Raw genomic sequence first — 23,174 nt, 5'->3', positions numbered from 1 at the left:
CCTCTTCACTGTGCCTGGTCACTTTCTGAGGCTGTCCATCAGTACTGGCTTTGATCAGTATGCCCGTATCTCTTTGTAACCCAAACTTTTTTTTTTTTCTGAGATCTGAGTTCTCTGAATTGCTATCCTTTCAAGAAAATCTTCAGGAAAAACATAGCATTTCTGTTTCAGGGTACACCCTTCTTACTGCCCTAGACACCGCCCCCCCATGACCAGCTAAATGACACTTCCAGGAGGACATCATACACCACTCAGCCTCTAAGCATTTGCATATGCTGTTTTTTCCTCTGAGAATGCTCTCCCCACAATCTCTGCCCCTAAATTTAAGTCCATTTCCCCAAACCCTAGCCAATATCACCCCCTCCATGAAGCCTTTTTGGGTATTCCCTTCCAAGCAACCAAATGTCATATCTTCCTTCTCTAAACAAGGACAGTATGATACCCTATGAGCTATGTGTGATTCTGATGACATTTACCACACAACAAAGTTGCTTTTGACAAGCCCCATAGCTTCTCCAGAGGTCAGAGCAAAGGCTGAGGGTTAATCAACTAAGTTTGAATCCCTGACTCCTTACTTTGTTCCTACGTGATGATCTTGGGCAAGTGATTCAACCTCTATTGCATAGGTTTCCTAATCTGTGGGAAAAAAATAAAAACAATAACTACTCATAAGGTGGTGATTAGGATGATGCAAGGCCATGCTGGAGCATGCTCAGTGAAGTGGTATGAGAGAACAGTCAAAGGGCACCTGGGTGGCTCAGTGGTTGAGCATCTGCCTTTGGTTCAAGTCGTGATCCCAGGGTCATGGTATCGAGTTCCTCATCAGGTTCCCCATGGGGAGGTTGCTTCTCCTTTTTCTTTCTTTTTTTTTTTTTTTTCCTTTTTCTTTTTTAAAAAAGTTTTATTTATTTATTCATGGAGAGAGAGAGAGAGAGAGATTGAGAGACAGAGGCAGAGAAACAGGCAGAGAGAGAAGCAGGCTCCATGTCAGGAGCCCAACGTGGGACTCGATCCTGGGACTCAAGGATCACACCCTGAGCTGAAGGCAGATGTTTAACTGCTGAGCCACCCAGGCATCCCGCTGCTTCTCCTTCTGCCTATGTCTCTGCCTTTCTCTCTGTGTCTCTCATGAATAAATAAATAAATAAAAGCTTTAAAAAAAGGGAGATAGCAGTCAAGAGCAAAGACTCATGAGTGAGTCTGATTGTCTTCAGATCCCAGCTCTTTCAACTTCCTCTCCATGTGACTTTGGACTTGTACCTAACTATTTTCTGCCCAATTTCCCTTATCCTAAGAGATTGCAACTACCTTATGGGTTTATATTGACAGTTAATCTAACACATGCAAAAATAAGAGCTCTAACAAGTATGATGAGTTATGAAGTCAAGCACTTAAATGACATTACTTGCTGTCATTCATAGTCTGTATGTCATTCATGCTGTATGACTCTTGGAAGTTGCCCTGCTTGGATGACTTAGAAGTACAGGTTTAGGGGAGAGAGAGAGAAAAAGCAAAAGACAGGGATTTAGTATTCTTTCCTCTCTTTCTCATTCAATTTCATCAGGAATTTTCTCTCAGATGTGAATGTTCTTGCCCGTGAAGTTGGACCCAAATTCATTGATTTTATTCAGTGGACAGGATATGTTGACAAGCCTATGTGTCTGAACAGTCACTGAGCATCACAAAAGTCCTTTCCAAGGTGATGACTGTGGAATGTGGAGCATGGCTTGCTATTCTTTGTCACCTTCTTTACAGTTCCACCCATCCTCACAACTATTGTAGAACCTCAGAGCTTCTACTTCTCACCAGGATCTTGATTCATCAATTATTCCTTCCCATCTACTCTGAAATCAACTGATGGATTTCACACCTAGTCTCTAGTCTTTGTGAAACGTAAGTAACCAAATGATGAAAGAATAAGCCTCTCAATGCAACATGTCTTTTTCGGAAATCAGTTCTGAGACTTCTTTTTTCTCTTCGCATTTGTTTATATTATGCTTTTAAAAAAAAAAAGCAATGTGTGTATTTTCAGACTTGAAGCCTATTAGTTTTTCCTTCACTCCTATTTCATTCTTAGTTTTGGCCACTTTTCTCCTATCTTCCAACTCCATCATACTCCAGATTGTTTCCAATCTTAAAACTTTAGGGCATTGGCACAAATAAAATTTCCTGTCCTGTCTGTTAAGATTTTTTTTTTCCTTAGAGAAAACAGTAGTTCATTTTATTTACATTCCTCAGCTGACAACACCATGGTGTTTCTTTGAAAACATTTTCAAAACATTGTTATTGTTTAACTTGAGGAATCACAAAAGTCTATAGTTTGGAATATCATATAGACATGAAGTCCATTTCTCTGGCTCAGGCATGTCCCAATACCTATGTGATTAGAAAATAATTTGGATATCATCCAATTCAATCTTTTGATTTTTCAGATTGGAAAACCAAGACTCAAAGAAGAGACTTGAGAAACAAAGCATCTGTAGTAAGTCATGGTTCTCAGTAATGGTGGTTCTGACCCACAGGGGGACAACTGACAATGGATACATTTTGGTTTTCATGACTAGAGAGGCATTACTGGCATGTGATGGGTCAAGGCCAGGGATGCCACAAATATTCTATAATGCACAGTACAGTCACCACAACAAAGAATTGCCCCCAAATGATAGCAAAGCCAAAGTTGAAAAAAGTCTGAGCTACAGAGATCATCCTTCCTTCAATAATCCTTTTAATGTCTCATGCCAACATATATCCATAATTATTACATATGAGCCTGGCAATCCAAATTAAATTTATATACTGAATCCTTAAAGAAGAGAAGTCTTCTGGGTTCCATTTCCTAGAAGAAAGCCTTCCTTGGTAATCTCTTTAATGTTTAGCAGCTGAAATTACAAAGGTCTTATCTCTGTGCCAATGTTGATCCAGTGAGGAAGTATCGCTATCAGGGAGATTTAGGGGAGAGGAAGGTTTTAGTTCTAGGTCATATTATGGGGTTGATTGTGAACAGCTGTATTCAACCCATTCGTGGGTGACTGAGGAGTGCCTTAAGGAATGTAGGACACAAAAATTGATTTGTTATGGTAATTGGCAATGACTGTCAGTGGTAAATGACATTCTAAATGAATGATAAAATGATGATCCAATTTGCAAGTCAACCTGATGGTTGTTTCAATGGTTTCTTTTAGGATATCATTTCACAAAAGCTAAAAAATAAATTGACAAACCGATGAATTCCTTTCTATGACAATATATCACATAAAAAAACTTATAAGAAATATTGACACAGATCTTGCCATTAGCTGATTTGATGGGGAAGAAGGAACATATCAAAATTAAAAGATGTCAGAATTTGAGAAAAATATTTAAAATAAAAGTAGCTATTCCATTTCTATGCTGTCTTCCTTCCTATACTGAATTGCCCACTAATTTAGCCTATGGGTGCTAAGTGTATATGGTTAAACTAAAAAGCCCAAGTGAAATTTGACTTCTCAACACTGACTATGAGCAAGGGGTCAAAGACAAATCCAGTCTCAATTGGGTGAACGATATTTTATAAGAACAAGTTTCATAATGTTTTTAAAAATACTTTAACCTAACAATTCCCCTTTGGAATTCTAACCTATGTTAGAGTTGGTCTGTGAGTGGGGAAAAACTATACATAAAAAACTTCTCCTCAAAGTTTCCCTAAAACAGCCAAAAGTTTAGAAGAAACCTAACTAATAATTTTAAGTAAATTGCAGTTTGATAATTGTAGTGCTGGGGGGAAATGCAATTGTTAGAAGCGTGGAGTCTTCATAGAAATATGGAAATCTCTTATGATATAACATTGATTTTTTTATACTTATCAAAAATATTCTTTGATTATAAAATGAAGAATCAAAAAAATTTAAATGAATAATCTACAAATATAGGTTCTGGTGGATGATGGTTCTATAAAGGATGTGTATATGGTTAAAGTCTAGAGAGAAACATCAAACCACAAAATCAATGGTGGACATATGTATATATATTTCGGGTCATGCTGCTTTCATTTTTCCCTTGATTTTCCTATATTATGATTAGGAATATTACATATATTTTATATACATATAATCTATATTATAACACATATATATAAATTTACAGTATATGTGTGTATAGTTAACATTTTATATATATATATATATATTCAAGTTTGGCCCAGAGCCCCTTTCTTCAGTCAAGATAGCATTAGGAATTTAGTAGCAATAAGAAAACCTCTAAGAAGTATCTTGGAGTGCATAGATGGAATAAACTTGAGAATTTAAATGGGGTTGTGAAGAGGATAGGTTAGTTGCGTTAAAGCAGTAATGAAAGTATGTTTGAAAGTCTCTCATAAGGATAATGCAGCAACTTCATATTTTCTCACATTAATGTTCTGATCATAGAATCAAGAATTCCACAGAGCAAACTGGCCATAGAGTTTATCTATTAAGCCAAACTCTGCTTGTCTAGTGTCTTCTGTAACATCCAAGGAAGTAGTCAGTTTCCCTGCCTGTATTGCACTTCCTGATACATATGATCAGCCTTCCTCTCTCATACCTGCCCATAGGATGATTTCCCTTATATTTCCTATCTTGAACTCGGTCCCGACACCTGGGAGTTACCTGAATTGTTCTCACTTCTCCATCTCTCACCACCTCATCCAGCCCTTTACCAGTGCCAATAAGTTCTACCTCCTGAATCTCTCTTGAGTGTGTCTATCTCTCTCACTTTCTTCCAAAGTCTCTGCCCTCTTTCCAACCATGGACTTACAGCAGTCCTCTGACTGGTCTCCCTGTCCCCTGTCCCCTTCAGCACACATCTGTTAAAAGATAGATAGGATCCCATTATGTCTCTCTTTTAATTATATTTATGAATATCTACTATCTTTGAAAATAAATTCCATCCTCCTTAGGATGGCTCTTTTTACTAACCACTGCATACTCCTAACATAATTCTCAAAATTGAGTCCTATTGTTGACAAAACACATTTTTCTCTGTGCAATTACATAAAAGGTGGAATATCAGCCTTCTCATTCTAATCAATTATGATCAACTTAACATAGTCCAATATCACCCATTCACATTTGCAATGTACTTCACATCTTAATCATATTACGTTACCAGTAAGTAAAACCTCCAAATATTTTTCTATAAACCGTCTTGCACTTAAGTGATTTCTTTTTGTTTTAACCAAATATAGGACTTCCCAATTATCCATATGAAGTTCCTCTTTTGATACTTTGCAGAAGATCTCACTTTGGCAGAAGATCTCTGCCTGCTCTTCCCCCTCCTTATGCTCTCTTTCTGTCAAATAAATAAATAAAATCTATCTATCTATCTATCTATCTATCTATCTATCTATTATGTGTAATATTTTTTCTGGTAATTGTATAGAACATATCTTAGATGCCTCCTCACATTCCCTTGGTAACATCAGCTCCTGGATTCCCAGTAGTGAGCTTTGCCTTGGGTGCCACTGATTTTGCTTGGGCCCTCACACTTCCACACATTGGGGCTGACCAGCTGCATTCCTAGGAGGATTTCCTTCATTGCTATTATAGAGCCAGGTCAACCAGACTCACATCCTAAGTTTCTGCCTTCTCCCACCATTTCTGGACTTAGATGAATGGTTGCAAAAAGGACCCAGTGATGGCAATGTGAACATGTGAGTTTACCTCTCTGGGGACACACTTTGACTAATGGGAGACAGAAAGGGGGCATGTGTAACAGGCAGGTAAGTCCTTCTTCCTTCTCAACACCTCCTCCAGGAAATAGTTCTACATACAGCCTTATCCAGACACATGCCACATAGCCGAACAAACCCACCTGTTTTATGAGTTATAAACCACTAAGCAAAGGGTATTTTATTCCTGTGATTTTTGTTGTGTTCAGAAATACTCAGGGGCATATAGACAGAAATTCATTCCATAAAATAATCAAGATTATTATCATTTAAATTTCATTACTCAATACCAGTCTAAGAAAGATTTTGAAACATTTCTGATCTTTCCAATTGTGTGTTTGCCTTTGGGGAGGTGTGGTTAACCATAAGCTCCATAGAAATGCCTACAGTAGGTTTCTATGTGTTCCTAAGGGCATGCAGGAGGAAGGAATAGGATAATGCCCTCGCCTGCTCCACTGTACTCAGATTCAGCATAAGGCACACCCCTGGTGTGGAATTCCAGGGTGAGATTTAGAAATATGTAATGAGCCAGAAGTAGCATGAAAGCAAGCTAGGATGAAAGAAAACTCAAGCACTCCCTAACCGTACCCACCTTTCAAACAAGTATCTTTTACTTTGCCAGGTGAGTTACCTCTTCCAATTTCACACACAAAAAATAACTTGTGGATAATTCATATTCAACTCAACCAACAGTTAGCAAAGCCCTAAATTATCTCCTTCTGTGTGCTATTACAGCACCCAGTTGTTTTCATATTACACTCTGCTGTTATTGCTGACTTAATTAACTGCCTTTCTGGCTGGACTATAAACCCTGAGAGAGTAGGAAGCTGTCAATTCCACTTTGTCATATTCTTGGCACCTAACATATTGTCTGGATTTTTTTTAATGTTTATTGAATGATAAATGAAAGAAAGAATGAATGAAGATGAATTGACCATGTGCCTGGCCTTCACTAAGTGTTTGGAGTTTTCTGTGAATATCCCCACTCACAAACTTCAGTTTAAAAGCAAAGTAAAAACCTAATAAATATGTTAACTAATCAATAAAACAGGCATCAACTTATAGAAAAAATATCTAATGGTCCAAAATATTCTAAATTGTCCTCATTTACATTCAGGGAATACAGGCGCATAAAGAGAATTACTGCTTAGTTTTAAAAAACAGAAAAATTTGAGTCCACTCCATTGGAGGGAAGACCTGGCAGATAATACTGAAAAATTGGCTGGAGGAATGGAGCCCTTCACAGTCAAGGAGGGTCTGGGGTCCACTCTAATTCATAGAGAAAATATCCCGTGGATAACTCTCATGAGCAGGACTTTGTCTTTCTCAGCTCGTGTGTTGGGAGACGCTACTCTAAGAAACTCAGTCACATAGCAAGAACCAAAGAAATGTATCTCAGGTTCAGCTGGTCCTTTCCCCCTGTGATACAAGCTACATAAAACCCTGGATTAAATTAATCCTTTCTTTGGTTTTATATCCTTTCCTTTAGGGTATTTGGTTGATTGCACTTACATTGATCACATAGGGAGAGTGAGATTTACAGAGATAAACCATCTTTTCTTCTTCTTGGTCCTTTGAAGCCAAATTATTTTTAAAGGATCAGAGGTCATTTGAGGCTCATTGGACTATCCCAAGGGCCAGATTCTGTCCTTATTTTTGATACAATGAACCATTTTCTACAATAGGCATTTAAAATTCATAGCTCCCAGGGCATTAGTAATCCCAGGAAAGGCTCCTGCTGGCAATCTTATTAGCATCTCTGCCTCTTGATTTTTATTTAATTCCTTTTAATATTCTACTATAATGCTGACATACATTACAGAATCAAGGGCTACAGAATGAGACAATATTTCACTACATCATTAAGCCTGCAGTGAGTTAATAAATGGCTCATAATGTGCTTTGAGATCATATACAAAGAGGTTTAAAAAAAAAAAAAAAAAGAACACCAAGGCAACACTTGTTGAATCAGTTAATAAGAAAGAAAAGGTATTGATGTGAATGGTTCAAATAGTGACTCATACTAAAATGATAGATTAGGTCTGTGTTTCATATTTGTATTTACAAAGGAATGAGTGGCAATTTGATAGCCAAATAGGCTTTTGGAAAATTGTCCTTCTCTTTTCAAAGCCCTAGAGTGGAGTAGGTTAGAGCATAGAGGTGAAGGGAGCAATGGTGGCAGAAACAACAAAACGCTCATCTAGAATTAAAATGTTGACACAGATCAACAGAATGTCTCATATTGAGGGTCACTTTCAATTTTTTAATCATATTCACACACAACATCTCATTCTAGCTTACGAAAATTCTGGGCACAATGTTCTTGCCTCAATAGGAAAGCAGAACTCCCCAACTTCCCTTTCCTGATCCCTAATCCTTCCTCACCTCTCTGCTGACCAAGAGTGCTCTAAATCAGTGCTTCTCAGACTTTCTGAGGGACATGGGTCACTAAGGATCTTGTTAAAATGTAGATCTTGATGTGGTCCACGAAGCCTGAGATTCTGCTTTTCTAACCAACCCCAGGTAAAGTGGATGCTACTGTTTCTCAGCAGAACCACCACCTGTGAACAGCATCGTTCTGAAAAGATTAGTGTCCTACACACCTTGGGTGGCTCAGTGGTTGAGCGTCTGCCTTCAGCTCAGGGTGTGATCCAGAGTCCCACATCGGGCTCCCCTCAAGGAACCTGCTTCTCCCTCTGCCTATATCTCTGTCTTCCTCTCTCTCTGTGTCTCTCGTGAATAAATAAAATATTTTTTTTTAAATATTAGTGTCCTACATAATCACACAAAATTTAGATGGAAGTAACTCCACTATATACTTAATAAGATACATCATTTGTTCCTGTGCTCATTGATAAGTAGGCAGAAGTAGTCAGCAAGTGACAGACTCAGTCTGATTTTCACAGAGTTAAGTCAAGCACTTGTAGAGCTAATTTAAGAGCAGAAACTAGGAAGCTGTAAAGGGCTTTCTAGCGATTTTGGATGTAGTAAACCAAGGCATGAGCTCTTCATTATTTTGGGGGTCATCCACTCTTTTAATAATGTCTGAAAAACTATCGATTCTCTTTCCCAGGAAAATGTACACATAGGCCAACAAACAATTTTGTATGTAATTATATCTTCCTATACTCTTTTGTTCCATAAGCAATTTAAGAAATCTTGACCTGGGGATGTCCCAGGAGCTAGAAAAACAAACAAACAAAACCAAAAATATTTTAAAACTCTCATTGGGATATAGGCAGTTTTTAAATACAACTCTCCTAGGAGAGCTAAGCCAATAACCTAAAAGCACAGATGAAACACACACACACACACACACACACACACACGGGTGGGGGAAGCAGTGAATTTGAGACTTTATGACTTCATGACAAAAGCCATAGAAAATTATCTATAGCCCACAGGAGATCAGGAGCAAGTGAACAGAAACTGCAAAAACTAGCAACCTACCCCATTTCTCATTGACTGGCCCCTCGGTCACCAGAATCTGAACCTTCAAGAGTGCTTGATAAAATGCAAATTTCTGGGCCACACCCCAGATCACATGGAGACCTGGTTCAGAAACCTGAATCATATAAGACCCCTAGGTAATTTCTATGTACACTAAAGTTTGAGAAATACTATTCCTCAGATTACATTATTGAAATGAAGAGATTCCCTACCCCCTACTTACATTCAGAGGTTAGAAAAACTCATATCCTCATATGAGGCTGCCCATAGGACAAAAAAATGGGTTCCAAGGGAACAGTGATCCAAAATATATTCTTGACTTGTGCTCATAATTAGAGTAGGATTTTATATTCAGCAACTTTGGAGGAATTCAAATCTGTTTCCTGTCCTGACCTCCACTCTTTATTCCTTCTTTCCCCTTCTCTTATACTCAGGTTCGCAAATTCTCCTTCTCTCTTTTTAGGGCCTCACATATGAATTGGCTATAATATGGGTTAGATTGTGTAGGAAGATTGTAGACTAGAGAGTAGACAGTAGAGGGAATGTCAAGATAATACACACAGAAATGGCTTTGATATAACTGAATCTATAAATATTGGTATATGGATATCATTTCTATAAAAGCTAAAATCTATGATCCTCAATCGTGGATTCCTATTAAAGTGAATAAAATCACAGAGACCTGATCTCCAATCTCAATAGTTCTAATTAAGAAGGTATGAATAAGGCATCTGTGTTTAAAAATTAAAAAGAAAACCACCATTAAATATTCTCACATACAATTAATAATAGGACCAACAATAAAAGGCATTGAATGTTTAGTGTGAAAATAGGGCTAAATGTTTTATAGGCAGTAAGTAGTTCATTCAGTCTTTACAACATTTCCACATGTAGGAACTGGGAGGAACATCACTTTTACAACCAAAAGTCACAGAGGACAGGTAACTGTCTCAAGGTCATGACTGCTAAATGCAGTGCCCTCCATGGGCACAAATGCCCACACTAAACAATAAGCTATGTTTCTCATATGAAGCCATCATTCAGAACCGCTGATACATCTGTAGTACCATGACTGTATGTGCGATATATTTACACACACACATGTGTGTGTGGTAGAGAGAGAAAGAATATATGTGTATACCTTGGGTGAGTGGCAATTCTGTGGCTTAGGACACTTGGGGAAGAGAGTTGTCCTCAAATAAAGGCCATGCAAGTCCAAGGAGCTCTTAAGAGTGCTCATTCGCTAATGGAACAAGGAGAGAAGTCACCAGGAAGTGAAGTAGGTGTAGAAAGCAACTTAATGCTAACTTAATTTGATGTTGTATTGAAGACTAGCTTCTCTACCCCAATTTTCCCTCCTGATAGAAGCTACCACTACATGGGTATCACATCCCTCCAATTCCTCTTTGTTTACTCTGGAAAGGTTAAAAGAAAAAAAAAAAAAAAGAAAATAGCTCATGGTAGTATGAAGGAAGGTGGAGGAATGTGAAGGATAGAACAATTAGCTAATTGGTCCTAAAAGCACAATACGTTATTTCTAGAAAAATATACCCAGAATGTGCCACAGAAGATTTGCTGGGGTTTCAAGTCCAGTCACTCTGGTCTAGGTGATCCATAAGCTTCTTAGGTACCCACAAAGGCAACTTTTCCCAAGCATGATTTTAGCAGAGGCCCTGCCCATTTCTTCATTCTAATTATGTATTCCAATTATAAATAATAAATGTGTTGCTGCAAATCTACTTAATGACAGCCAAAAGCAGAAACTAGGTCTCCTGTTTCCAAAGCCCAGGGTTACTTTCACCAATGGCATCCTACTAGGCAGAAAGCATGGGGATAAAAGCAAAGATTCCAGTGTCATATTTACCTGGGTTCAAATCCTAGTTCTAAAACATATTAGCTGTGTGACATTGAGCAAGATATTTAGCCTCTCCAAGTGTCTCCACTTGAAAAATAATGATGATGAGGAGGAGGAGGAAGATGGTAAAATCAACTTTAGAATGTTTTGGCATGTAGTAGCAAAGATGGCATAATTTAGTATGTGAAAAAAGGCTTAACACACATTAAGTATCACATTGGGCTCTGTGCTCTGTGCTCAGTGGGGAGTCTTCTTGAGGATTCTCTCTCTCTCCCTCTGCCCCTCCCTCTATCTCTTTCTCTCAAATAAATAAATAAATATTTTAAAAAAAAAAGAAAAAAAACTTCTTCTTGGTTCTTGGATCTGTGTGTTCTATACCTCCTTGCCTGAACCAGTGTACTAGGTTGAATGGTGTTCCCCAAAAATTCATGTCCTTCTCACAACCTCAGGATGTGACCTGATCTGGAGATAGGGTTGCTATAGGTGTCATTGGTTAAGGTGAGATCACAGTAGAGTATGGTGGGGCTTACATGTACCAGGACTGGTATCTTTGTAAGAAAAGGAAATACCACTAATACACAGAGTTGTCAAATCACTATAAAATACACTTAGGACTAATGTAACATTGTGTGTCAATGATACTTCAATAAAAAATAAACAAAAATAGGAAACAAATAATCATTTTAAGTGAAGGAAAGAGGTCACAAAGATAATGGGATACAAGTGGAAAAAGCCATGCAATGACAAAGGTGGACAAAGGAGTGATGTATTTATGAGCCAAGAAACACCAGAAGCTAAGATAAAGCATGGGACAATCTCCCCTGGAGCCTTTAGAAAGAACATACCATAGTCAGCACCCTGATTTCAGGCTTCTGGCCTCCAGCACTGTGAAATAATACATTTGTGTGATTTTAAGCCGCTAAATTATGATTATTTGGGATGGCAGCCTCAGGAAATTAATACACCCAACCTCCCTTCTGGAGGGAACAGGAGAACAGCAGTACAAGAGGCCCTGCACTGAGCTGTGGTCTCCAATTCTATGTGGGGTCACTTCCCTAAACAGCTAAAGATGCAAAGTATGAAGAAGAGGACACTGGGAGCCCTGAAAGCCAAGTAAGGTGATTCAGTTTCCTGTATGAAATTCATCCCTACCAAACCATCTTCAATAGCTAAGCACTTAGTTCCAACGCCTGTTTCCTAATCCGAGGCCTTTTTGAAATACAGGTATAAGTTGCTCTGCAGATAGATTTTTGGGGAGCACTCACTAGTGTAACACCTGTGAATGGTGAAAAAAGCAGAAGTGGGCAGAAAAGGAAGCTGAACCACAGTATAATTGTGACAGAGACCCCAGGCAATCCTACGGGAGTTCTGGATCTGGAATGGCCCTGTGGAGTATTCTCTATTGCGCTAGGAGGCCTGACCTTAGTACATCCCTTAGACTCACCACTGGATGCATGATGCTCACGTGAAGGAGTCATAGCTTTGGTCAAGGCCACTTCCATCAGCTATAGACAATGTCTGGTGATGGACACAGCTGGAGCAGCTGGGAAATGAGCATCCTGGTCCTGAAAAGAGATCTGGCAGGCTCACTCCAGCATCTTCCCTGTGCACAAATAGAAATCCTTCTGTCCAAACATAATTTATTATGAGAATGTGGCCACGTGACAGTGACCTGGACTAGAATCTCCTTACTCTGGGCGCTCTCAAATCATGTAGATAACGATAGATCTGAAAGTTTTCCTCATTGCATGTTTGTACACTTCCCTCTCTTACCCACACATTTTCCATTATTACTCATTGCAATGTCTCTAAAACTCTTCACTTAAAAGTGGTTTCTAATCACATTTGTACCATGGCAATTCCTCCTCTTTTTCTGATGATCCATTTCGGACAGAGAGGATCAACATCTAACTCTACACAGAAATTGTCATCCATTTGTTTATTTATCCATTCCTTTGTCAATCATCATACGGATTCAACATGTGTTCTATGCTAAACAAGGTATTGAGCATTCAAAAAATGAATGAGATTGTAAAAGGTTACCTGTCATGATAAGGAGCCAGGATTTCTCTAGACACAATGAAGGATTATGGACAATACTGTGAGTTGAATAGGTTTGGGTTACTGAAAAACCACTCAGTTGGTGATGGAGCAGATGAATTGCTGGAGGGTCCATGGAGGCAGTGTGCAGTTATGGGGATTTATGTATCAGTTAAGACCTTAGACCTCCCTTGAGTCATCCATCTTCTTCCTCTGACTAAGACCCACTCCGCCCACAAGTCAGCAGCATTGCCAACGAGCATGTGGACAGCTGCTTGGGTGAGAGTGTTCACATTGCCCTCCTAAGCCACAAGCAGCCCATGTGGCCCAGTCATATACTTTTGTATGTGCAAACACACCATGTATGTGACCCCAGGTAGCAATCAGTGTGAAGCACACAGCTACCCACATAGACTGGACACTTCTAAAAGAATGAGTCCCAAGAGGCTGCATAATTCCATTTTGGCTTTTCCCTTCAACAGCCTCAATAGCTTTGGGCCAGTTCCTAAAAGGTAAAGTAAATCTCTCAGCGGGTGGGACTTCCATATTAGACCCAAATTATGGATCTAAATGTATAACCTAGCAGTAGAGACTATATTCCAAAGAAACAAAAGCGAGATTTTTTTTTTAAATTAGCCAACTATAGACTGGAAAATAGAAGAGAAAATATCATATTAATAATAATTATTTGCAGGTAATAGCTTATATTCTTTAATGCAGTTCCAACATAAATGTCACTGTAAGAAATGATATTTCATTTCAATACTAACAAATCAGATTCTTAGTGTGCTGGGGGAGAAATGATTGGAACTACTTTAAAGCCGCGTTAACCAGAGAAACTGCAAAAATATTTATATTCTTATGAAGGAAGGAAGGAATGCCCCTCATGGGTGTATTTAAGTATCCTCCATCTTTCGGATAAATGGTAATGCTAAACAAAAAATGGAAAGATGACCTTAGAATAATAACCTCAGGACTCAATTGGGACTAAGTCTCAATGTACAGAAATCATTTGCAATATGTTCAGGATGGAAATTTCTATACTGCTTTATAGCTCATGGACTTCATTATACACCTCAAACAAAAATCACCAAAACACCCAACTCTGGGCTGGCTTCCTTTCCCTGGGGTGTTCCCCTCCTCATATATAAAATTATTCACCATCTTCTTACTCACTGTCTGCAATTCTGCTCAGTTACTCAACAATGTTTGTAAGGACAGAAAAAAGGAAAGAGAAAACCAATCCACTCAGAGAGGTGTTTCATATAAAGAATGGGATTGTTAAAGCAAAACCAGGTCTGGCACCATTAGGGCTTTCTCTAGCCAATTCCTTCTCCATCTTTTCTTACAAAGACCTCATGCAAAGGCCACATGGACAATTTCACAGGGCAAATGCTGAGCTGATTTGTGAAAGCCATCCCGTTGGGCAAGCTTCTTTCATTCTCCCTCATTCATAACAGCTCTGTGTTTGTTACAAGGAAGATGGAGGGTTGGTAGGGGCCTGAACCTATGAGTCATTTAGTTTTCAAACAACTCTGGAGGACTTTGAGTTTCTAGTTAACTTATAGTGAATGGCAATGATACTTATCTGACTGGAAACTGTTAGCCCGAACTGGTGTTTGGAGAAACAAATCAAAGAAAGTCACCAATCCAATTGATCTATGAAGGATACATGCTGTCCTTTAAACAAGCGATTGGCCCCTATATCCATAAGGCTTTTTAGAGTCACAATTTTCCAAGCTTATTTTTCCCAATCCTATGGGCTTTGAATGCCAAGAAACTGAACATATTCCTGACGATATAACTTCCAACTACATTCCTATCTGCATTCTCTTTTGGCCTTTACAAAACTCTTATACAGTGGGGAGGAATGGAATATTTAGGATTATCAGTATCTGATAACATGACACACAGGTTCATAGTAGTATGTGGCTTGCAGCACCACTAATCAGTGAAAAAGTCAGGTCTTTTGTGCCTAATTCCATGCACCATCAATGAATGATCTCTTCTTATTCTGCATTGACATTCGTGTGGGTAAAATGGATGAATTCAATCTAATAATTGATTAATTCAATAACAGAACATTTATTTTGAGCAATTGTTTAGACTAAATGGTTATTTAACAAAATTAATAGGTCACAACCAATGGTTCGATAGCCCTGTGTTTCCTTGGCCAGGTAGGAAGTTAGATAATATTCATCAGCTGTCACTCCCTATACTCCCTTTGATAGCTAACAGATTTTCACAAGCACAGGACCATGTAGATGCCAAGTGCTTCCTGGCTGTTCCAGGAGAATATCAAAGCCAACACAATGAGCTTTAATGCTGGTAAGGTCCAGGTATCCTTGGGGTTGAACGGAAGTCTGTCAGCTTGCCTAACAAATGTAAAAGAATCTATTACCATGGCACTGTCACAATGTTCCTTATTTATGCTCCTCTAGTGAGGGAGTGGGAAAAACAGCTAGAGTAGCCTGCTAGAGTAGCTATCCAGCTGCTCATGCAGTTAATATAGCTGTAGGAAGAATGTGATTTATATGAGCCTTTCCCTTGACACTAAAGCCTGAGTCCCAGATGCATGTCATGTACTCACTTCTGTGTACTCTGGTGACAGCAGGGTAACAGAGGGCTGGTGATTTAGATAAGCACATAAGATAGAAGCGTACAATACACAGATGTAAAGGACAGTATGTGTGTGCCAACCTACGACCTTGATGATGCAAGGGGAACTAGTGGCCTGGTGTAAAAGGTAACAAGAGATCCCCATGCACATAACAGGGCCAGGCAGAGGTTCCATAAGAGCTGGGGGTGCATGTCTGAGGGAGGCTCCCTGCCACTTTCTGGCCAGGGCAGATGACTAAGAAACCAAATCAGCAGGCACGTACAAATTGCTTGCAGGATCAACACAAACTGTGCTGCCAGTGAAGGCGATCATTGAACTAGTTCTGCAAGATCAGGTTGTGGGCCAGACTATGTGGAGACTTCTTCCACTTTCAGGAGAGAAAGAAAAAATGAATGGTCTTTGATAGCTACTACCCCCTCCCACCCCAATTATAGTATATCACTGCTAGTCAGAAAGTATGCTTATGCTGGAGTCTCACATACCTGATAGGGCCCCTGGTTGCAACCACAGTAGCTGCTCTCCATGGTGTAGCTTCTAGACACCCCCATCTCTCTCCATACCACCACCCGGGCAGTGGAAGCTCGTGATTTCTCCACAAGAAAGCTGCAGCTGCTCATCGTGAATGCTGGGGCTAGCTTATCAAGGATTTTGGGAAGAGTCTACAAAAAAAGATAAATAAATAAAACTATGATGAGCTGGGGATATGCATCATAAAAATATAACATCTCAACATTTATTAAGCATCTTGATATATATAAAACACTTAATATATACTACTGCAAATCTTACATCAATCCTAAGAAATGGATACTATGGGTCTGTCATTGTTTGGCCTTATATGAGGAAACTGAGGCTTAGAAGGGTAAGAAATAAATAGAATAAGTCCCACTACAAACAGGCTAGAATGAGATCCAAATTCTAACCACCAACTCCAAAGACCATAATTTTTCAGTGCCGTGTTTCGGCATCACTGTGGACTGATGTTGCACCTACATACATTCAGCCTCATACATCACTGTATTGAACTCGATGGAAAGCCACAGATTTCACAAGGACTGAAATTTACAGAGTGACTTCACCCAATCTCATGGTTTTCAGGTCAAAGTTAGACTAAGAACTATTCCTTTATCCTTCTAAGATATACAAGTCATTGATGATCATGAAAGGTGGCATATAATGTTTTCTAAAAGAGTATGATTGCCAAAATGAACTTCCCAGTCCCATCTTGTGATACATAAATCTGAGGCTGGACCAGTTACAAAACTAAAAATACATCCTCTCTGGGTGCTTTTTTATTTTTATTTTTTTTATTTTTTTTAAATAAAAAAAGAGTAGCTATCCAGCTACTATTTTGTTTATTTATGTTAGGGACAGAGAGCATGTGTGTGAGCAGGGGGAAGAGCAGAGGAAGAGGGAGATAATTTCCAGCAAACTCTGCACTGAGCACAGAGCCTGGCAGGACCTGAGCCGAAACCAAGAGTCAGACACTCAACTGACTAGGCCACCCAAGTGACCTCCTCTCTGGGTTCTCCTATCCCACCATTTCCTAGAGTAGAAAAAATTATGTGAGACCACTTAATCTATATTTAGAAAGCATCTGTAGATCTTTGCCACTCTCTAATTGACAGAAAGGGGCTTCTAGTCATCGGACCTCCCTCAACCAAGGACAATGACTCAAGAATTGATAGTATGCCAGGTCCTTGGGTTAGTGGAAATACTGTCACTTCTGTGACATTAGCAAAAAGGGTTCTCTACTTCACTGCCCACAGAATATCCATAAACTAGCACATAATATAAAATTATGTACATTAGATAACAAACAGTGAAACTTCAGGCTTTTGGACAAGCTGTGGGGAGAAAATAGAGCAGCAAAATGAGAATATGAATTAAGAAATTATTTTTAAGGAAATGCAATTTTGTTAATTTCTATAACATTGAGCAAATATCTTAATATCCCTGGGTTCTTACTGTCCCCATGCTTAATATAACTTAATTATATTAACATAAAGATTAATACAATTATTAATTATATTATAAATTACCTATGATATATGTATATATTCACATAATTACTCATATGATTTAGTATGATCTTTAAGTTTCCACATAGTCTGCAGATCTATTAGCATCATCTGAACAAGGGAAATAAGCTGCTAATGTCCTTGCTTGAGTTTCCACAATTGCCCCCATAATTGATTTCATCTATCCACTTTGTCCCTCTTTGCCTGTGATCCCTTCACCCCATTTTTCTCCTTCAAGTGTTCATCACAATTACAGTAAAATTAATGTTCATGTAATTAGCTGTTTATTTTCTATCTCCTCTGCAGCCCAGAGGTTCCATAAGGGCAGGTCTGTGTCTCACTCACAGGAAAATCTCTGCACACAAAGCTGTGCAGCACATAGAGTGCACTCCATAATTACTTGCTGAAATAAATAGAATCTGCTAGCACAGACCCTTAGGGGACTGCTTAAATAGACATAAATATAATATATGTATATTATGCTATTTGTAACACATATAGTGTGTGTAGATGATAGATGATTAGATAGATAGATAGATAGATAGATAGATAGATAGATAGATAGATGATAGATAGATGATAGATAATGATAGATAGATAGATGGTAGCAACTAGAGTGATTAAGATACTTGAAAATAGTTTTACATTTTTTAAAAGATTTTATTTGTTTATTTATTAGAGAGAGAGAGCAGGAGCAAAGGAGAGGGGCAGAGGGAGAAGGAGAAGCTGACTCCCTGCTGAGCAAGAAGACCCACAAGGGACCCAAGATCATGACCTTGCTGAAGGCAAACGCTTATCCAACTAAGCCACCCACGCACCCTGGAAATAGTTTTAATTTATCAATGTTTTATCTTGCTGTAAAAAGTCTAATTGGATATTATTTAAATGGTCTCTCCTTTCTTACCTAAGTGAACCTGATTTTCTTAGCTCATACCATCCCTGCACAAATGACCACATATTCAATTTAATAGTAGGTATCTCAGAAAGCTCTGCAAGCTATGATCCCTTCATTGGAGCCTGGAGAATGTGGACTTTACAGGATGCAGTTGGAGTATCTCTCCTACATGTCCACAGCAACAGTTTTCCATTCATTAAATAATGGACTCCCAAACTACTACAGCATTGATAATAGAGTCCTGATTCCATTTCTCTTTTTATTTCACACAAATTGATCTATGTCAGAGTGAGAAATGAAGATAATTATAGCTATAATAGTTGGAGATTGTCTTGTTCTGTTTTGTAAATGAATAAGAAATAGATGAACTCTACATATGAATTGATCCACTAGAGCCTTGTTTCAATGCTCCCAGGGATTTCCCATCTTGGATGGAAAAAAACTTGGGACATTCCACTCTCTCCCTACCACTTGCTCTGTGCCCTTAATCGAGGTTTCCAAAACTTGAAAATTATAATAGATACCTTTTCACTGAACACTTACCATGCATTTTACATGCATTTGCTCTTTTTAATCATCACAAGTCTTTGAAGTAAGTTCTGTTATCTCATAATACAGAGGGCAAACAGGGATCTTTTCAATGGTCACAGAGCTAGTAAGGACAAATCCAGAATGTCAACTCAGATGCTCTAATTCAGATCATATGAGCTTAGTTTAGTCACTGAAAAAACTACTTCTTCAATAGGTATTATACCCCATGGGCATGTAAAGGAACACAGGAAGGAATGACATAATGTACATACAGAGCGTGGCTCAGGATCTGCAATTTAGCATGGTCTCAACACAGACCTGGCAGGGATTAAAAGACTAGATATGAAGCAGCCCTAAGAATGAGTCTTCTGCATCCTCATAGACACTGAATGCCTTTGTCCAGGAGCAGTTGGGTCAAGAGCAGTCTCAGCTGACAGGCGAAGGGATGACCCTGATTCCTTAATTCTGATTTTGAGGCACACTGTAGAAGCCTGAGTTGCATTTCAATTCATCTGCTTTCTGCTGACTCTTCCAAGCCCTGTATGGTTTCCCAAATTCACAGAAAATATAACTCTCAAAGATAAGCCATGAACTCACCAGACAGCTCCTAGCTCAGAGCCATTTCCAGAGAGAGGTCATTTCTGCAGCTCTGGTTCCTCATGATCAATCCTACAGAACTCAAATGTCTTCTGTTTTCTCTGAATTAAGCATGTGGCAAGGGCATGGTTGGGACCAGGGATCAACACTATGAATCCTGGATTCACACTCTGTGGTTTGACTTGAACAGGTCATTTAACTCTGCTAACTCATTTTTGTCATCATTGAAAGAGAGGGGTAAGAATAGTCCCTACCCTGAGTAATGGGGTAAAGCAATTGGGACCCTCAGTAAATATACAGTGTTGCTATTGTGCTCTTCAGAGTGGACTTTGCTCATGGGTGAAGTTTTAGAAGGCCAGGGGGAGTGACTCTGCTCAAATATTCAAACTTCCAAGATGGAAAGAAGTTTTTAATACCTCTCTTTGCATTATAGATTTCCCTTCTTGTCACTGAGATAATCCCCTGTTTACCAAGCACCCAAAAAGGGTTCATTCCAGGGTTGACTGCCTCTTTCATTTTGAACTGCAGAGCAGTTGACTCACGGTTTAGTTTCAATCTCATAGAGCACACACTTTAGAAGACCACTGAGGTCAGAACCTGAGGTCAGCTCTGGTGCTGAGTCACCAGGTCCCCATACCAGCTCTTGCTATCTATGGGACCTTTAGACATTTTAGCTCATCTCTGCATCTCCCTTCCCTCATGTGTAAAATGGGATGCTATTCACTCCACAAACATCAGTTAAGTATATCCTATTGCTACACACTATTCAAGAATACACAGTAGTTGGGATGATTAAAAGAATGAACGTACATAGGTGCTTTGAACAGTGCCTGGCACATGCTCGTCACTGTGTAAGTAGTACCCACAGGTGTTATCTTTGCAACTGCTCACAACTGGAAATTTATGAAGAAGATCAATGCCAGGAAATGTCATTAACAAGAGATGCTTCCCAAGGAGAGGTGCTGAAGAACTGATTTCAATCCACTTCTCAATTCACTGTGATCCACAACTAACGGTTAAAGGCTCAAGTTTTAATTGTCACAGAATTCATGTCATTCTATTTCTTCAGATTTCTCTTGAAATCAAACTTGATTAAAAATCATTTGTGAGGAGTGCCTAGGTGGCTCATTCGGTTAAGTGTCTGTCTTCAGCTCAGGTTATGATCCTGGGGTCCTGGGATCAAGCCCTACATTGAGCCCCACATTGGATTCCCTGCTCAGGAGGAGTCGGCTTCTCCCTCTCCCTCTCTCCCTCTGTGTACTCTCTCTCTCTCCCTCTTTCTCAAATAAATAAATTAAATCTTAAAAAAAAAAACAAAAACATTTGTGATATTTGATTTCTTTTTCAAGAAATATCCTAACACTGCTTATCCATATCTGCCCTTCAAAACCTTGTCCACTGAAGCCAGCTGGGATCATCCACTCAACTATGCACCAATAGAGAGTTAATCAATCCCTTCTGTCTTACCTCCTAGTATTCCCATTCTTGTATTTATTATTCTGTCCTTTTAAGTTTCTGATAATCTGCCTCTCTCTCCAACTGTTATTTCTTAGAAGTCCATGCTTTGTTCAGTTTTGTTATGTAACTACCTAGCACAGTGCTTGGCACATGTCAGTTAATCAATAAATGTTTACTTTTAAAAAAATATGTATATCAGTTCTATTGAGTTAAGTGAACAGTTTGATGATTTTTAAGAAATATATTTAGTTTTGCAGCCATTACCAACAATCCAGTTTTCAAACACTTTCATCACCATACCAACCTGTCTCTCATGCTCAATTCCGGTCCATTCTACCCTAGGCAACCCCTATCTGCTTCTTAACTGTAATTTTTGCCTTTATAAGAAATGTCATATAAATTAAACCTTACATTTTTTTGTTTTCCTCTGACTTCTTTTTAAGTTTACATTGTTACATGTATCAGTAGTTAGTTCCTTCTTATTGCTAGATGAGTTTCCTTTGTATGAATATGAAGAATCCATATTTATCCATTCAGAAGTTGGTGGACCTGTTTGCATTGTTTGAATATGAAGAGTCTATATGTTTATTAATTCACAAGTTGGTGGACTTGTTTGCATTGTTTCCAGTTTCAGAATACCGTGTAATAATGCTGCTAGGGGCATTTATGTACAAGTCTTTTTGTGGATGTAGGTCTTTGCTTCTCTTGGGTGGATACAGAGGAATGGCATTGTTGGATTGTGCATTAAAAGTATGCTTCACTTTGAAGAAACAAAGTGTTTTCCCTTTTACATTTCTACCAGTGACAAGTGATGGTTCTGGTTTCTAAACACACCCTTCCCCAATGCTGGATATTTCTAGTCTTTTTTATTATGTTCATTCTAGTGATTGTGTAGTGCTATCCCATTATGGTTTTAATTTGCAATTACTTGATGAATAAAGATATTGTTAATATTAACTATGTATACATTGTCTTTGTTGAGGTGTTCAATCATAACTTTTGCTTTTTAAGTCTTTTTTTTTATTTTTGACTTGTAAAAATTTACATATTCTGGATATAAGTCTATTATTAGAAACATGATTTGCAAATATTTTTCCCAGTCTATGGTTCATCTTCTAGTTTCTTTATAGGGACTTTTGAAGAGTAAAACTCTATATGTTTGATAAAGCCCAATTTATCAACCTTTTCTTTTTTTAAAAGATTTTATTTATTTATTTATTTATTCATTCATTCATTCATGCAATTCATTCATCTATTTGAGAAAAAGAGAATGAGTGATGGGGAGGGGGGAGAGAGAGACAGAGACAGAGAGAATAAGAAGCAGACCCCCCATTGAGCAGGAAGCCTGATGCAGGACTTATTCCCAGGACACAGTGATCATGATCTGAGCTGAAGACACTTGCTTAACCAACTGAGCCACCAAGGCACCCCTCAACTTTTTCTTTTTTAGGGGGTTCTACCTAAGATAGCTTTGACTAATCAAAGCAGACAAAATATAAAGATTTTCTAGTAGGTGGCATTCTATAAGTTTTATAGGTTAGTCCTTAAATTTAGGTTTATTATCTATTTTAAGTTAAATTTTGTGTATGGTATTAAGTAAATATCTAAATTCTTATTTTGCCACGTGGTTACCCAATCATTTCAGCATTATTTGTTGGATAAACTGTCCTTCCTCTCTTCTTTACTGAATTGCCTTGGCATTGTTGTCAAGAATAAATTGACCACAAATGTGTGACTATTTATTTCCTTTCCTTCTATCCTAGTCTATAAATCTATAGGTCTATCCTTATGCCAATACCAGAGATTCATAATTACTGTAGCCTTATAGTTTTGAAATCATGTAAAGTTTTCAAATCATGTAAGGTAAATACTCCAGCTTTCTTCTTCTCTTATGTAGTTTCTTTGGCTATTCTGGTTCCTTTAGCATTTCCACATAAATCTAATGATCAATATCAACAAAAAAGCCTGCTGATATTTTGATAGGAATTGTATTGACTCTATAGGAATATTTAGGGAAAATAGTC

At 38.4% G+C, this 23,174-nt stretch overlaps 1 protein-coding gene across 10 annotated transcripts in view; it reads right to left on the bottom strand.

The window, feature by feature from the left end:
• Positions 1-23,174, bottom strand: part of AGBL1 (AGBL carboxypeptidase 1) — a 561,424-nt gene that overhangs the window by 284,201 nt on the left and 254,049 nt on the right. For 9 of the 10 annotated variants that reach the window (XR_012017745.1, XM_072799089.1, XM_072799044.1 and 6 more), the window contains exon 16: positions 16,131-16,307. Coding sequence is in view for 9 of the 10 variants with exons in the window: in XM_072799089.1 (XP_072655190.1) it covers positions 16,131-16,307 (177 nt within the window). In the remaining variant the exon portion in view is untranslated. Of the gene's footprint in view, positions 1-12,442; positions 12,592-16,130; positions 16,308-23,174 lie in introns of those variants that run through there. The other variant, XM_072799113.1, reaches the window with a different exon arrangement.

Source organism: Canis lupus, chromosome 2, assembly GCF_048164855.1.
Source record: "Canis lupus baileyi chromosome 2, mCanLup2.hap1, whole genome shotgun sequence".
Taxonomy (NCBI): domain Eukaryota; kingdom Metazoa; phylum Chordata; class Mammalia; order Carnivora; family Canidae; genus Canis; species Canis lupus.
The sequence above is the reverse complement of the archived record's forward strand: the minus strand, read 5'-3'. Positions and strand labels throughout refer to the sequence as shown.